The sequence below is a fragment of the Gobio gobio genome, assembly GCF_949357685.1.
Source record: "Gobio gobio genome assembly, chromosome: 14".
Taxonomy (NCBI): Eukaryota; Metazoa; Chordata; class Actinopteri; order Cypriniformes; family Gobionidae; genus Gobio; species Gobio gobio.
Genome location: NC_137107.1, coordinates 50,618,565 through 50,637,317, shown reverse-complemented (window position 1 = coordinate 50,637,317; position 18,753 = coordinate 50,618,565). Strand labels below are relative to the sequence as shown.

The window sequence follows — 18,753 nt, the reverse complement described above, 5'->3', positions numbered from 1 at the left end:
CCAGGATGTCAGACTTACCAGTGGCCCGATTACGCCTATATAAGCCGGCCTTCTATTCCACTGGTGTAGACTGTTTTGGGCCTTTCCAGGTGAAGTTGGGACGCCGCTCTGAGAAGAGATGGGGTATTATCTACAAATGTCTCACCACACGAGCGGTGCACCTGGACCTCTTACACAGCTTGGACTCAGACTCCTTTCTCATGAGTCTCAGGAGATTCATTGCCCGTAGAGGTACCCCAGCTGAGCTCTACTAGGACCAGGGCACAAATTTCAAGGCAGGAGAGAAGGAGCTTCGTGAGACATTTGACAGTCCATCCTCAGAGCTTCAGTAACTTCTAGCGAAGCAGAAGATTGCCTTTCACTTCAACCCCCCTGCAGCTCCCCATTTCGGTGGGGTGTGGGAGCGAGAGATAAGATCGGTCAAATCTGCTTTGTATACAGTTGTAGGAGCTCAACCTGTCTCAGAAGAAGTACTCCATACCGTCTTGCTGGAGGTTGAGGCAATGTTGAATACAAAACCGTTGGGATATACCTCTTCTAGCATAGCAGATCTGGATGCAATAACTCCAAACATCCTCTTGATGGGGCGGCTGGATGGTGCTTTACCACAGGTGGTATACAACAAGAGTGAAGGATTGAGCAGGAGAAGATGGAGGCACTGTCAGGTTTTGGCGGACCACTTCTGGTCTAGGTTTATAAGGTACTACTTGCCAACCTTACAGCATCGACAGAAGTGGCATTCCACGACAGTGGATCTCTCGGTTGACTCTGTTGTTCTGTTGATGGACCCACAACTTCCCAGGGCTCTTTGGCCAGTCGGCAGAGTGACTAAGGTACATCAGAGCGCTGATGGTTGTGTCAGGTCAGTGGATGTTCGGATCAAGGACAAGATCTACACCAGACCAGTTGCCCGTCTCATCGCTCTCCCAGCTATCCCAGACTCAGATGAGGAAATGGATTCCGCCGTAGTGCCTACGGAGGAGGATGAGCAGTGAGCCTTTCTTAGGAACAAATCGCATACAATTTGGGGGCGGCTGTGCGAAAGTCTCATTAATAGTGCACAGTATATGACATCTTTCCTCCCGATCGCGGGGACTTTTATTTTGGCGGAGCGCAGCGCATTCGGTGGAGGACTTCACAGCGATGTGTGCACGCGATCAATCTCACATCCGTTATCACCTGTGTTCAGTGAGAAGGAGCCACGCAGATTCCGTGACAGACGGCAGTTATATGGTCATCTTTAGGTTCCATTTGAGTGTTTAAGTAGTGTGCGTCCAGAGAGAAAGTGAGTATTGTAGATTTCACTGTTACTCAAGCTAAGTTGATTGCTGTACACTGAATAGAGATGTTAAAGTAATAAATGGACGCTAATGAGGAATATAGCAACACTTGAGTACTCATACAGTGTAGTGTAATAATGCAGGCTGTTTATAATGTTTTATAATGCCCTATTTTGTTATATATGTGACACATTGTGTGTATGTTTGAGGGAAGCCAGTAGCTTATTAATGCCATTCATGTAAATCACATTTAAGCGCTTTGAGTGAGTGCCTAGAAAAGCGCTATATAAATGTAATTAATTATTATTATTATTATTATTATGTTATTATGAGTGCAATCGTGATAAGAGGCATTGTTTTGTTAGAGCATATCTTTATTTTTTTGTTACAGACCACACACACATATGCTGATACACTTCTATGGACATGATACACAGCAACAGATGATACCACTGCATTAGTATTTATGTTTATCTACTGTATGTGAACAGAGAACACTGATAAATTCAACCACTGTACCCTGGCTACCCCTCTGCATATGCTCTGTACCAATAAATCTGTTGAACTGGATTCCTTCTCTGACTTTGGTGTTCTAACCGGCACACCCGGACCAACTCCACCTCTTTAGCAACACCTAGCACCTTACAGTCCTTAGCCCCTCAGCTACAGTGGTTATCACAGAACCAACACCGGCCGCCACATATTGCGTGTCGTTATTAATTTTAACACTATTTAAAACACGCAGCGTATTCGTTCAGCTGCATTTCCTTTCCCATCTCTCTGTCATCACGTGCGTCTCTCGCTCTCAAATTGCCAAACCTGCTTTTGATATGAAACAAAGTCTTTCATAGAAAAGGCTTAAGCTGTTTTAACAAGCATATCTTAAAATATGTCAGTGCCATTGTTTTGTCTCATGATACAGCCATTAATGTGTTTTAAAGGCATGTTTAATTTAATTATTAAGGCAACATTAAGGTATGTTTAATGTTAAAGCTAAATATCCTAATTTAACTAAGGCCTAATGCTGGCTTAATTGGTCCGACTTTGTCAAGACAAACCCGATGGCAGGGATGGCTGACGCGAAACTGACGTTTCGGCGCTTTGCCGAGATCCCAAAGCGCAGATGTTTCGAAACACTGCTCCGAATTGTGTTTCGAAATACCCATGTCACGTGACTATGGCTAAATGAAGCTTCAAAGTGTTTCATCTGGTGGCGCCTGTCAAAACTGTGAATTAGATCATAATAACCTAGCAAATTACAGACCAATTTCAAATCTTCCATTCATGTTGAAAATACTAGAAAAAGTTGTGTCCGCTCAATTTTGCTCTTTCTTGCAAGAAAATTATATCTATGAAAAATTTCAATCAGGATTCAGGCCGCATCATAGCACAGAAACCGTGCTCGTTTACTTCTAGCTTCTGACCAAGGCTGTATCTCAATACTAGTTCTACTCGATCTTAGAGCTGCGTTCGATACTATAGATCATAAAATACTATTAGATCGACTTCAAAATTACACTGGTGTTCAGGGACAGGCATTAAACTGGTTTAGATCGTATTTATCAGACCGCTACCATTTTGTCTGTCTAAATGGGGAAAAATCAAGGATAACGTCAGTAGACTATGGGGTGCCGCAAGGATCCGTGCTAGGCCCTCTGCTATTCTCTATATATATGCTGCCACTTGGTAATATTATAAGAAAACATGGAATTAATTTCCACTGTTATGCTGATGACACTCAATTATATATTTCATCACGACCAGATGAAAACGCTAAATTATCTAAACTGACAGCGTGTGTTGATGATATTAAACATTGGATGACGTGTAATTTTCTGCTATTAAATTCAGATAAAACGGAGGTATTACTTATTGGTCCAAAAAACTGCCCACAAAACCTCTCACAATACAACTTTAACTTGGAAGGATGTCCTGTCACTTTATCCACTACAGTAAAAGACCTGGGTGTTATATTAGACCGCAACTTGTCTTTCGAAAATCATATTTCATATGTTACAAGAACGGCATTTTTCCACCTTAGAAACATTGCTATGCTACGTAACATGCTATCTATCTCTGATGCAGAAAAGTTAGTTCATGCATTCATGACCTCGAGACTAGATTACTGTAATGCTTTATTAGCTGGTTGTCCTGCATCATCAATAAACAAGCTACAGTTAGTCCAAAACGCAGCTGCTAGAGTTCTCACTAGGTCAAGAAAATATGATCATATAACACCAATTTTATCATATCTACACTGGTTACCTATTAAGTTCCGTATCAATTACAAAGTATTGCTACTGACCTATAAAGCCCTAAATGGTTTAGCTCCAGTGTATTTAACGGATCTTTTATCGCCCTACAATCCATCGTGCTCTTTAAGATCACTAAACTCGAGGCTTCTGGTCATTCCTAGGATATCTAAGTCCACTAAAGGAGGGAGGGCATTTTCACATTTAGCTCCTAAACTCTGGAATAGTCTTCCTGATATTGTTCGAGGTTCAGACTCGCTGTCCAAGTTTAAAACTAGATTAAAGACGCATCTCTTTAGCCAGGCATTCACATTATAAATACGTTTTATACTACAGTTAAATCGGATCAAAAGCATTAATATTCTGAACAGCAGCTATGCTAATTATTTCCCATCTGCTTTTCTGTTGTTATCTCGGGACACTAGTCCCGAGGTAACTAGTTCGTCAGCTCCAGTTTGTATCCAGCCTCTCATGGAGACTTCAGATGCCCTTTGGATCATCTGAATGCCCTTCGGATCGACTTCAGATGAGAGTTCGCGGGAGTGCCACGACGCATGCGCGAGAACTGAGATTAACCCTACTCCGAAAGAGTGAGCAGCCAGTAACAAGCATAGTAGAAGAAGAACGCCGTAATCTCAGTTCTCGTGCATGCGTCGTAGCACTCCCGCGAACTCTCGTCAGAGGCTCAAATTGAACAACAATAATAGTGGTATAAAGTCGTTATTTTTGTTGTTTTTTCCGCTCAAAAAGTATTTTCGTCGCATGATAGACTTAATACAGAGCCACTGTAGTCATTTGGACTCCTTAAATGACTTTTTTACTTACTATTCTGGGCCATCAAGTTTAATTCCCTCTGAAAGCCTATGGAGGAGTGAGACAGCTCTCAGATTTCATCAAAAATATACTAAATTATGTTCCGAAGATGAACGAAGGTCTTACATGGTTGGAACAACATGAGGGTGAGTAATTACTGACATAATTTTCATTTTTGGGTGAACTAACCCTTTAAAATAGCCATGTGACGGTATCAAAGTTTCATAGACAACTGCTTAAGATTTTATACGGCATGATGAAACTTTGGGTCCCTCCTGGGACTGTGCTTGCTTAATCACCCATATCCTGACATGACTATTTTAGCCATACACCCTGTACGGACATCTCGACCGCATTTTCATCAGTAACCCACATCTGCCGAGATGTAATGTGACTAGATCAGCTTGTAAGCTTGAAGCACAAACATGAGCCCAGCCCTACAATGAAACAGAGACTTTTTACCCCCGGTTTCACAGACAATGCTTAAGCTAATCCTAGACTAAAATGCATGTTTGAGCTGTTTTAACTGAAAGAATCTTGCACTGACAAATCTTAAAATATGTCAGTGGCATTGTTTTGTCTCAAGATGCACACCAGTAATGTTTTTTTCTTGGGCACGTTTATAAAAGTTACTTAAATGTCCTAATTGAACTAAGGCCTAGTCCTGGCTTAGTCTAAGCCCTGTCTGTGAAACCGGGCCTTAATGTTTTGGACATCTATAACCTCACACATTCAAGTATAACTTTATTGGTGTTGGTCAACACTTATGTTGCCATTGCAAGTAGTTAAATTACTTAGAATACAGTGGTGCTGTGCATTTTAAATGGTTAATGGGGAACATGTATTCTTAAAATGCATTCTAAAAATCAAAATAATTAGTAATAAATAATTATTCATGATATTTTGATTCATTATCATGATATATTGTATTACAGATACGGGCACATGTCTAATTTAAAACCTTTACACCAATACATTACTATATGGTGATCAATACAGTTATCAATACACTGTAAAAAAAAAAAATTTTTTTTTAAAAATCTAAATTTTTTAGTTGGCCAAATTTAATTTCTGTAAATTAAATTGCATCAATTCACAGAAATTCAATTTGGCCAACTGAAAAATTTCGATGTGATCAGTCACTAGAAGATTTTCAATTGGAGACCTGAATTTTTTTTTACAGTGTAGTTATAGTAATTAGCTATTGAAAAGAGATAAATTTTTCAATAGATAGCTTCAATAGTCTTTTTCAAGATGATATTTTGAACAATGTTGGTAATCAGACAGTTGGCAGCACCCATTGACTTTAATATTCTATATTTTTTCCTACTGTGGAAGTCAACTGTCTGATTACCAACATTTTTCAAAATATCATCTTTTGTGTTAAACAGAAGAAAGAAACTCAGTTTTGGAACAACTTGAGGGTGAGGAAATTACAACACAATTAAAATTTTTGGGTGAACTATACCTTTAAGAATAATTATACTAAATGAATATGGTAGCCTACCTGGAGCACAGGTTTTATCAGCTGACTGTCTTTTGTCACTTATAATAAATTGGAATGTTGGATGGGTGCGTATGAGGCTGGGAGGGGGGAAAAAATCACAGTAGGCTATACTCACTTCAAAAAACTAGACTACACCACTGGAAATAAGTCATTTACACCAATAATGTGATGCGGGCAATTAACCCTGCTTGTGGAATAAATGAAGACTATTGCTAAATATATTATGCTAATGTAAATGGCAGTTAGTGTATGAGAGGTTGCAGGTTCGCACAATTTCACAATTATATAAAATAATATATGCGATTTCAACTATTTCTGAAGTGCTTCTATTATAAAGAACACGGCTTTCTCACATAAGGAAGCCCCTGCATAGAGTGAATATCGGTTTTTGAGCCATTGATAAAACAATTAAGCACCGCCACGGACGGCAATATTTTCAGTGGCTTTAACAAGAAACAGGAAACTCGTGAATTATCATGTAAGCTCCGCCCAGTGTCACTTCTTCTTCTTCTTCTTCTTCTTCTTCTTCTTCTTCTTCTTCTTTAACGGCGGTTGGCATCCCGCTTTTGGTGCATTACCGCCACCTTCTACTCCGGAGTGTGAATCAGATTCCAATTTTACAATCTAACTTCCCTTCCAGTGTCACAGAAAATCTCCGACTATTTCAGAACACCTGTTAGAACTGACTGCCCGTGATTTGTTAATATGCCATATATGGTAGGGGTTGATCTTTGAGTGCTGTGATTGGATGGCCATCATGGATGATTCAGCTCAATCTTGTGTATAAATCTGAGGCTTCACTCGAGAGTGTTGTGGTACTGCACTGTCTCTGAGTCTGTCTGATCATTCTCCTATCACAGGGGTTGAGCCGCCCGTTTACAACTGATCATTGATCACTTTGAGGCTGCAGATAATCTGAAGATTCATCTCTCAATCAGGTCAGAGCTGTAGCAATGCATCACTTCTTTTCCATTGCATTTTCACTGCTAGCCATTATTGGGCAGCATGTGAGCTCAGCCAGAGAACACAGATCAGTGCTGACTGTGCCGAATGGAGGGCCTTGGGGGACTTGGAGGGATGTTAGCATGTGTCCCGATGGAACGTACGCCTATGGGTTTAGCCTGAGGGTAAGTTGGGCATTTACTCTATTTTGCTAAAATGGTTGTGTTTTAGTAAATTTGATTTCGCCCTGCAGCTCAGGCTGGAAACCTGTACAATATTTTTTTTTTTTATAATGTTTTTTTAAAATCCTGCTTCTGTTGCAAATTTGCGGGGACCAATCACAAACCGGCTTATCCACCTGGCGCGCTGTTGGCGGGTTTAACAAGATGACGGATAGAGACGCGATGGATCGTTGGTCTGATTGGTTGAAGGACTATCCAATTTCGTAGTCATTTGATAATTTGAGCCGATGATCACGTCTCTTGTGCAATTAAAGAGCAGACTCCCCAGACCAATGTTCAATCTTAAAACACAAGTGCTTTCATTAACTGAGGAGTTGCTTTTATTTAATTATCTCCAGGAAACCGCACCTGATTTTTTTTAAAGTGTGTAATAGAAAGAAGGCCGTGCAGAGAGTTCTTCAGGGGCAGGGGCTCAAATTTAAAAAAAAGGGCTATATATATTTCACATTCTCACACTATAATATAAATCTCCTTATGCTCATCAAGCCTGCATTTATTTAATCAAAAATACATAAAAAACAGTAGCCTAATATTATAACATTGTTCTTGTCATGTTATAATAATCACATTTATTTAGTGTTATTGACCACGATATTATCAATGATATTTGTCTGAGAGGGGCACTTCTGATTCATTTTGAAAAAGGGCAGGGGCTCGAGCACCCAAAGCGCACCACCCCCACCCCCACCCTTTGCACGTGCCTGCTAGAGAGCATGAAGATAAATGCAGGGTTTCTGTGGGTCTTAATTTGATTGTCCACAATTTAAGGCCTTAATGTCTTAAATTGAAGCAGAAACTCTTAAATTTAATATCATGTCTTTAAATTATGGCCCTATGATTTCTGTGCAGAAAACGTGGACGGAATTGTAGAATCATTCGAGAAAATGTATTTGCTGTATTAGGCAGAATGTCACGGAATTTCTTTTTTTTCTTTTTTGATGAATAGATCAAAAGTAGATTAGAACACTTGAAGGGACGGTTCACCCAAAAGTTAAATTCTGTCTTCATTTACTCGCCCTAATGTCGTTTCGAACCCTTAAAACTTTCGTTCATCATATAAATCGATCGAGTCTCTTCAGTAAAATTGGAATAAACAGCTTGATTCCTATGGATTAGTTTTACGATCTCTAGCGTCAAAGTGGTATTTGCTCTCTTTCCGATTTCATTAAATGTATTCGTTTGTGTTCCGAAGATGACAGTCAGTACGAAAAATTCACCATAAATGCGGAGTCCAGAAATTAAAATAAGAAACTATTAAAAAATAACAGATTTCATAGGACCTAATGCTTCCACAGGATTTGTGTTCCATGTCAAATCTTTAAATCAAGACACCTTTACTCGACATTGACATGCAAAATGAAGACATTAACTGAGAAATATTTTCTGAGAAATTGAACACAATTAAGTGATTTTATGCTTGAAACAAGAACAAATATTTGTATGGAAATTCCTTTAATTGGGATTAAGTTAAATCCACTGGCACACGTTTTAATCACAATCACTTTCACAAGATTTTCCGATATCTCCCACTTTTAAGCCTTTTTTTGTAAAATAAGTTATGGAGATCAGTTGGAAATTTTATTTTCAAACTTTGACGTCACTAATGGATATTGACATATTGCAGAGTTATTCCCTTAAATGTATTCCTTAAATTTAAACTTGCCTTCCTAAAACCTGCAGAAACCCTGTAATTGTTACTTTGGGTTGGGTTAGAGTTAACATTTTTTCAAATGGAAGATTGTCTCAATGTTGTTTTTTTAAGGTGGAAGATCCTATTGATGGTGATGATACAGCGCTCAATGGGATTCGTCTTTACTGTACCGATCGGTCCGAAGAAGATTCATCCTCAAATGACATCACCTCGATTGAGTCCGGCATAGGATAGTAATGGACTTAGATGAACAATTATTGTATTAAGTGTTTAAGCTAGAGAAGTACATTTAATTTTCTTTAATTGATTTGATTGAGAAACCTTGTGTCTTTTCTTCAGCTGGGGTGAGTGGAAAGCTATCAAAAATTGTCCTAAAGGATTATTTAGAGCGTTCCAGCTGAGAGTCGAATCTGAACAATTAAGTGGAGATGACACGGCCGCAAACAACATCAGGTGAGCATGTGGTGCTATAATAGCCTGGTTAAAACCAGACCATTCTCAGTAGTAACTGAGTTATGGTCTGGCAAAGCTTCATAGACAAATCATTTCCAAAGGGGCGTCACCAACGGGCGTCGCTCAAATGCCTCTCGGCGCAATTGGATAGACCTAAAACCAATCAGAGCGATGAGGGAGATGACGTATGCAGAGCGACGGAGAAACATCTGAGACTCTGGCCGTTTCTCAATATGCGTTCTTGTCTGTACTTGTGTTCTCAAATAGGAAATGTCCCCGGTTTCCATTTCAGAAATCTGGTCACTTTACCTAAACCACATATTAATGTTTAATATATTATTTTTAAAATGTAAACGAAAAGAGGCATGGTGTTTTATACTTCGTTTTATTATAAATATATAAGATAATCAATGTAGGCCTAGCTATGCGTTGCCTGAACCACATTCGTGTGGCTGTTATGTTTAATTATTATTTTTTATGAAATGAGGCAGTGGTGTTTCTTATGACATATTTCGTACGCGAACTTCTGACTTGATTCCGTGACTTAGCAAGCTTGACTCCGGAGAATGAACTCCCGAGGACGGGAGGAAACTAGTCCGCCTAGTCTGCTAATGGACAAGCAGCGTTCTTGAAAGTATCACTCAGTATATATTTGTATATGTAGTGCAGGCAATGCATGTTGTCTTCAATGCATGTTTATAACAAAACGAAATATAAAAAACCCAGCCTCTTTTCGTTTACATCTAAACACACACACACACACACACACACACACACACACACACACACACACACACACACATAATATAGGCTATGATTATCACTGTAATAAATTAAATATGACACAACACAACCCAGTCTCTTTTTGTTAAATGTCAGTTTGTGTGATCATCAATAGCAATCATAAAAGTATAAGTAAAAGGTATAAGAAGCTATACAATAAATAAAGCAATTCAGTCAAAGTCAGCGCTAGGAGACTACAACGGTAAAGCTTAATATCTTAAAAATATAAAGTTATGAAACTTCACTTTGCCCTCAGACAAAACGATCTGTCTAGAAACAAATTATAGATTAATGAGAGCAAAGATCAGCCGTTAGATCTACACAAGATGAGACGGTTTAACCACTACAGAGACATCAGAGCCAGCGGCAGACGGCAGAAGGACTGGCCGAGGAAAGGCGCCTCTCGGCGGGCTCAATGATCAATTGAGCGCCGCTGAACCACTGGCGCTCACAACTCCGAAAACGGCAGATAAAATTTTTAAAAAGGCGCTCTTTATAAATAAACCACATATTTGAGCTTTAAACAACTACATTCAAGCCCGAAAAGGACTTAAAACTATATTTTGTAAAACATTAACACTACCAGAGGGCTCTCGCTAAGACCCATTCGTTTAGCCACCAAAGGGCCAAGCTGGTATCAGACTTTTGCCGAATCCAGTCGGTAAGACAGCGATAACATCTTTTTTAGATATGAAGGCTTCGAGTGTTGTTCTTTGCTCGGGTTTTAACGAAAAGGTAAAGTTTAAATCGCTTAAAACAGACGCGATAGCTGATTCGAACGAGTGATGCTCCACAGTAGCGGCAAATCTGCTTCAATGTCGCTGCGCTGTCGTCATCGTCTAAAGCCCGCCCCAACGTTTCTAATTGGTGCCGCGATTTCTAGGGTTTAGAAATGGGTTTGAATGGGGTCTTTGCCAGACTACTTGCAGAGCAAATCTAAATTTGCCGGAAGTTGTCTGGGTTTTCCCAGGCTAGTGCTATAAGTCAACCTGGTTTTATTTTGCTACGACTGCGGTTTCCCTCATGCGAACGGTTCGTGTTTGTGATTTAAGCCGAGTGCAAGAGGCTGTACGTGATCACGTGACTGATATTCTATCCAACAGCACAATTACATTTTATCATTGTCACATTTAAATTTCCTCCAGGTTCGAATGCAGTGACGGTACTGAGCTGCAGGGTGACGGCACAACCTGGGGTGATTGGGGCAAGTGGAGCTCAAAGTGTGAGGGAAAAGGAATCTGCGGCATCGGCACGAAGATAGAAGAGCCACAGGGAGATGGCGATGACACCGCTCTCAATGACGTTCAAATATACTGCTGTGATTAAGGTGATGTGAATCTCAATCAAACACTCGGACTGACACACACTGCAGATCATCTAAATCTGTTTTCTCTTTCAGGTGTATGAGGACGACAAGAACAGCAAGAAGATCAAATGAATTGTAGTAATTGATCATCATACTATGATAAACTACCCAGCGGGCACCTTGATGTCAATTTGACGTCAAATATGAGTCAAGACTTGACCAATATACTGTACACACCATTTTAAATTCAGTTTGGACAGCAATTTCTTCCAGTGTTAATTAGGTGAAAATCGGAAGTTAATCCCACACTAAAATTGATTTTATGGATATGTTGGCCAAAATTTTTGACGTTCAATTTACATCAAATCAATGTCATGTTTTAGACATCAAATTGATGTCATATTGACATCACATTGATATCAATATTTAGTAATTATTTTTCTTTAAGTTTAAGTATTTTTTCTTAACTGAGGCCTCGAAACACGTCCATTTGGCATTTCCTTTCGAACTGTGTTGGATTTGTAACATATTTCACATGAATCAATGTTTTAAAATCGTTGTGTTTGCAAAAACAACAATAAAAAAATCTTAAATGATAAAAGTGCCACAATTGTCCCACTATCATGTGGAGGAGTGGCATTTTGCATTAAAATGTAATGTGTTAATTATAAATGCTTATGTTTGTAAATGCTGCGTGACTTTGACGTGTTTTAATGGGCGTGCGCATTGAACATTCAACTCGATTTCAAACACTGGAGCGCGCAGAGTTGCCATGGAAACGGCGCAGCAAGCAACAGCTGACAACCAACCGACAAGCCGCAAAGCTCCCTCTGTCGCTGTTGTTTTTTACTGCTTTCAGGTGAGTTTAGTCTGTAAAGTTACACAAATAATACACACAACTGTTCCAGACCCCTTTCTTACGTGTAATTGACGCTTCTGTTGAATATTTACTTTATAGAAATGTAACTTTAGCGTCTTCGAAGTTCATTAGCATCTCAACCGCCTCAGAACAGGTAAGTTAACGTTAACGTAAGCTCTTGTTTATAAAAGTTTGGACTTTTAATCAAATATTTATGGTAGATGACAGGTTTTGATAGTTTTTGTAAAGGTTTTGCTGCCAATTGAATGGGTCATTAGAAGTTGGCTAATTAATTTACAGTAACGTCTGGTAACGTTAAATGTTAATCGATGACATCACTTAACTTACACAGAAAAAAATGCGATCGCGAAAATTGTCTGCAACTGGTTAAAATATTGATAAAAATGTTCTGTGATTTCAGGAAGGACAAAATAACCCCTCTACAACTGAGGGGAAGCTCTCAAGATCCCAACATGTCTGAAGGAAGCAGCTGACAGAGAAGTAGGAAACACAGGTGAACTGAAGAAGTTAATTAATCTCATATCCATTTTAAGGCGAGACACTACAGGTGAATAGGGATTTTTTTTTAATTACAAGATATCACTGTGAAACTTCTCCAGTTTATTACTGGCATAAACATAAGAAAAAAATGTATTACAAGTTTTGTGTAAATTAATGTTTTAATATGCAAATGAGGCCTTATATACTTAAATATACGCTCATTTGCATACTTTTCCAAAAACAAAATCTGGAAATTGGAAAGGACCATGTTTAAAATTCTTGGTTCTATTTGTTGACATGTTAGATGAGAGGGCTTTTACAGAGGGGATTCTGGATATCTTATTTTGTGCTTTAGTAAATTAGAGAATACTGACAATAGCCTTAAAAAATCAATTTTCGCCATGTTTTTTGGAGTTAAAGGACCTATAACTCAGGATTGGAATGATATATCAACAAATCCCTCTGTAAAAGCCTTCAGAATATAGTTCAGCATAAGACTGCTAAAGTTGGTGCTTGTAGGTGCTCTTGAAGTGGATATATCTGACTCTGAGTGTGAGAAAAAACTAATTCTGAGAAAACGGCCTTTAAAGTTTTATACTGTATAACTGCATACATTTCTATAAAACCCCCAACCTACAAACAAAATATATATTCAGTTAATTAATATCAGTAGTGTATAATATTTAAAACACGTGGAAATTGATAAATGAATAAATTATTAATAGCAATAGCTATTAGAGAACTACCTTAAGAGAACTACCTTAACAAACACCAGTCACAAAAACTGCAGACGAACTGTCCCTGTTTGTTGCATATGTCCATCTATAACTATTTGAATCTAATTCTGACGGGGTTTCGTCGTCTAATCTGTTGTTGTTTACTTTCTTTTTACTTGCTCTTGCTACTTGGTCTTTTCTGTGAGCGTTTATGAGCCGATTTCAGCGTTGTCTGCACTTTCTCTCAAGCAGAGAATACACAAGCAAGCGGCAGCGCGTGAGAAATTCACATCGACCAATCAGATGTGGTGTTCGGCTGCAAACTTTCGCGGTTGGTTAGTTCTACAAAGGAAATGTCCATATTTGGATTAGACAGTGCTGTGCGTGAGACTGCGAGCTTTATAATGAGACCAAGCATGACATGTTTCTGTGAATGGAGACGGCACGAGAGATCGCGCTAGAATAACGTTTGATGATTTCGGGTAGAAATCTAAAGGCGCACGGTGACAAAATATAATGAAATAACCAACTTAATGTGTAATGTTGACATTTTTTTTATTTTGACATGAAAGCTTACATGTTAAGGGAGCAAACTGGCCCAAAATCTCAAAATTGACCACTGCATGAAAAAACGATGTTTTCACCTGCCGTGTCTCGCCTTAACAATATTTTTCACCTATCACATACATCTATCTTCTCTTTATTTTCTCATATTAAATGTTTTATTTATTTAATTCATTTTAGAAGGCTTTGACATCCAAATATAAGTGACGCTTTATGAACAATATTAAATGAATAAGTAACTAAAAACATAAATTCTGATACCCTAAGAATAACAGAAATATGTTCTGTATTAAACTTTCTCTTTTCTGAGAAAGAGATTTTTTTTTTTACCTTTCTTTCTCACATTTCACCTCTGCTGTAGCTTCTATCCTTTTAATACACCTGGCATTGTATACTAAATATTGTTTGCTCTGTGATAAATTGTTTATGTTGATGCTTTCCAGGTTGAAGCCCTGCACCGTAGCAGAGTTGGAGTGGATCTCCTATTGGACATCTCTTAAGGTGCTATGAACCATGTGACAAGTAAGTGAAACCTCAAACATACACATTCAAAAGTTTGGTGTTGGTGTTGTATATCTTTTAAAAAAGTCTCTAATGCCCACCAAGACTGCATTTATTTGATTAAAAGTACAGTAAAGACAATAACATTGTGAAAGAATATTAAAACAGCTGTTTTCTAATTTGAATATATTTTAAAGTGTAATTTATTCCTGTGATCAAAGCTGTATTTTCAGCATCATTACTCCAGTCTTCAGTGTCACATGATCCTTCAGAAATCATACGAATGATTTGCTGCTCAGTTATTATTAATAATGGAAACAGATGTGCTGCTTAATATTGATTTTTTTATTCAACAACATTTATTAAAAATAGAAATCTGATGCTACATTAGTCCACTAAGACCTTTGTTCATCTTCGGAACACAAATTAAGATATTTTTTTTTAAATCCAATGGCTCAGAAAGGCCTCCATTCACGAAGCACCATGACGCATGGACGAGAATATGACGTAGAGTCGTCGTTCGGGCACGCTTTAGCACCATTTGAGCACTCTAAGCCAAGACCTAAAGCACAATCAATGTAGAATTCAGCAGCTTAGATATGGCGCGTCTTCCTCTGCTTGTAAACAAAGCTCCTCGCTTTCGGCTCTACGTCATATTCTCGCGCATGCGTCGTGGTGCTTCACGAGTTCACGTCAGAGGCCTAGACGGAACACAAGAACTTGTGTTTACTTCTGAAATAGTGCAGCAGGTGCTACAGTAGCCTACTGTAGTTAACTAGTCATGTATTATTAGAATGGCAGCACAACACAGAAAGTATAACACTAGCTTTAGAGAGTTTAAATTACTTTGTGAATAAATGATGAACAAGTGATGGTTGCTGAAAATAGTATTTATGCTTTAAATGCTGTGAAACACGTAATACAATATTTGCTCCATCTTCATTCAGGTGCTGTACAGCAGTCAAGCCCAGCATCTTCAGAGGCTGATATAAACAAATCATATGGAGAACTATATCTGCTCCTGACAGATATGGGGGAATGGGCAGCGATTGATCTGTATTCAGATTTGGTGTACATTTATCTACATCAATCATCTTTTCCATGCTGTTTTAATTTGCTTTACATTGTCTCTTGATACAAAATCCTGTATTGTGTGTACCAAAATGCATGAGTATTTTTTACATATAAGCCTGATGAATAAATTGTTCTTACATTATTACTTTTGGGTCATTATTTTGGTGGTCAAGAAGACATCAATGTGTGGATGTCAAATTGACATCAAGTTTTTGACATCAATTTGATTTGCATTTTTGACCTGTTTTTTGACGTCAATGTTTGATGTCAATTTGACGTCGTTTTGACATCAATTGCCCGCTGGGTAACATGAACCATGTCATTCAACAGTAAATCTAATGCACAGTCAGCCGGTCATTATCACAAAACAAAGCCTAACTGGACGATCAGGTCATTTACTGGACATCCCGCCTATTATTGGAGTAAAGACTCTTGAACTTCTGCTGTCAGTCAAAACTGGTGCCAAATATCAGAATTAAAGTCTCTATAAACAGTGCCTTGTTGTAGTTTCATTGTTTTGCACAACGTAACGCGTTAGAATACTCTAATTACTTTTTTCCTGAAATGTGTAACTTAACGCGTTAGTTTCGTGCGTAAGTAATCAGTAACTTCGTTCTTTAAAAAAAAAAAAAAGTAATCCGTTATTTTAAGGAAAGGAAAATCCCGACTGCAGCCTGCTTTTTGTCAGACAGTAGGCCTAGGTTTACTGTGCCACCTGCGGATGTATCAGCAGAGCCGAAGCTCTGTGATCGTAAAGTCAATGGCTGTGATACGTCTGTGCCCTGCGCCTAACCCTGTGTGTGTGGGCCAACATTATGAAGCTGCAGACTCGGAGCCTGCTGCATCTACAGTCCCGCACCCAGAGTCCCGCATTCTCAGGCCCCTCGTTTTTCGAGACAGCGCCTCCTGCTGTTCGGAAGATCGTATAACACCTGCACACAGAGTCCCGCATTCTCAGACTCCGGATGCAATTAACGGTCTCGCTTCTTTTAAAGTTTTTCAAATAAATTAACACAAAATAACATATTTGCGTTCCCTGCTCAGTGCATGTGCCAAAAAACACACTGTGTTCTCTGACTAACAAATTACCCAGTAGTTATTTTTTGTGTGTGGGTGGTAGGCTAGCCTAATCGAAAGAAAATTACTGATGGAAGAGATACAATTACAGATTGAACTATCTTATTATCAATATTAATATTGTGTGATTATTATATTGCCTCAATGTTTTTCAAATTCCAATGTTTCTTTCAGTTCAACCTATGCTAATGGTCTAATTAACATACCATGCTAACATTACAAACCCTGTTTTTTGATATTTTGAATGCATTGCAAAGCTTAACTCAAATAAGAATAGACAAAACACCAATAATAAACAATTCTGTACTTTATTTAACGATCACCTAAACATCACGTTGCTGTAAAAAGGACAAAGAAAATAAAAAAGTAAGAAAGAATTTTGTTAGTGACTTTACTTTACATCTTCAATTGCATAAGGTAAAATAATAACTTTACTTTCTGCTAGGTGACTGTTTTTTCATTCGTTTGGCAATGGCTCTGTCAAATTCCTCGACTTCACTTAAATAATTGCCATTGTCAAAAATATTGTGTAATAATAAATTATATATTTTTTGCAAATGCAAATTACAAGCATACCTAGGGTGATAAGTAAGGCCACTGAGGAACACCTCCTCAGCTCCTGCCAGGACAATGCCTGCATCTCACATAGGCCATGAATGATGGCCTGTCCACATAAATTAATACATTAATTAATTAACATATAAAACATTGCATGTATGGCAATAATACAAACAATCCAATTGACAAACATGTTTGGGCCCACCTCAGGAAACGAAAACTACAAATTAACTCCACTTCATCTGTGAAGTTGAGTTTTACACTTATCCAGCAGAGCTTTGAGGGGTTCAGAAAGAATGTCTGCTGTTGCTTATTGTCCATGTAGACTGGCACAGGTGGGTTTGGGGGAAACCACTTTGGTTTCCCATTGAGAACATCCTGTGGGGCAAACAAAAAGTGTTATTTTATATACATTATTTCATATTCATATTATATACATTTATATTTATATTCATTATATATATATATATATATATATATATATATATATTCAAATATTTATATATTCAGATACAGTTATTTCACCATTTGCAGGATCCTTCATATCAACAACTTCATATCACAGTTTAATTAACATGCATTAATTTTAATATGTAAGTTTTATAAGTAGGCTACTCATTTAAGTAGGCTACATAAATTATATAAAGTAAAAAAATTACTCCATTTGACATTAATTAATTCAATTTATAGTTTTAAGATAAAAGGTCATTAAAAAAAAGGTCAAACTGTAAATCTGATTAAATAATTAATGATGACATTCTTTGATATTAACACACTCAATGTATTTAATTGGTCTACCTTAATTTTAATCGGATTTTACAATGGCTTGTCTACAAAAAGTCCAAGGTTAAAGGCTAGCTAAGCTATAAAAAATATTTTCGGGAAAAAACTATCTTTACAAATATTAAATGAGCTATTCATGTTGGTGTCGATGAGCTATAAAGTGGTTTGATTAAAAAAGAAATGTGTTAAATAAAATTGATGATACTCACGTTTCGGCCTAAATCCTTCACATTACAATTGCATTGTTTACCCGATCCAATTTGATAGAAGGCGCTGTCTCGAAAAACGAGGGGCCTGAGAATGCGGGACTCTGGGTGCGGGACTGTAGATGCAGCAGGCTCCGAGTCTGCAGCTTCATACTACTCGTGTGGGCTCTTTTTTTTTTTTTTTTTTTTTTTTTTTTTTTTTTCCTCGAACTCCCGGCAAGATGGCAGAGAGGACAGCGTTTGGTTTATGGAAGTACGCACATTATTTTCAATTTGTCAACGAAAAAGAAAAGAACATAACGGTAAAATGCACACTCTGCGTTGGTGAAAAGCTTCTGTCGACCGCCAAAAATTCTACCTCAAATTTAAAAAAACATCTCGCATCCAAACACCAATCTAGCACTCTGGTAGCAAAGCCTGCTGAGGAGGACGACGGTGGTGCACCAGCTCCAAAGCAACAGTGTTTGAGTTTTAACTCCGCTAAAACAGTCCCCATCAGTTCACAAACTTGTGGCCGGTTATGTAGTCGAGGAGATGCTTCCAATTACTACTGTGGAGTCTCCATCTTTCCGTAGATTAATCAGTAAAATCCCAACTACACGTAACACAGAGGGAACAGTGCCTGACCGCAAAACATTTGCAAGCTATCTGGACAAATCCTACATAGACATGGAGAAAGAACTGA

At 38.1% G+C, this 18,753-nt stretch overlaps 1 protein-coding gene across 1 annotated transcript; it reads left to right on the top strand.

Moving 5' to 3' along the window:
* Window positions 1-6,937: 6,937 nt before the first annotated feature.
* LOC307137136 (vitelline membrane outer layer protein 1 homolog) lies at window positions 6,938-11,361 on the top strand (the record flags this gene model as incomplete). Its single annotated transcript, XM_079834618.1, has 5 exons — window positions 6,938-6,979; window positions 8,799-8,920; window positions 9,027-9,140; window positions 11,069-11,225; window positions 11,323-11,361. The coding sequence occupies 5 exons, from the start codon at window positions 6,938-6,940 to the stop codon at window positions 11,359-11,361; spliced, it is 474 nt and encodes a 157-aa protein (XP_079690744.1).
* Between the last annotated feature and the right edge of the window lie 7,392 nt (window positions 11,362-18,753).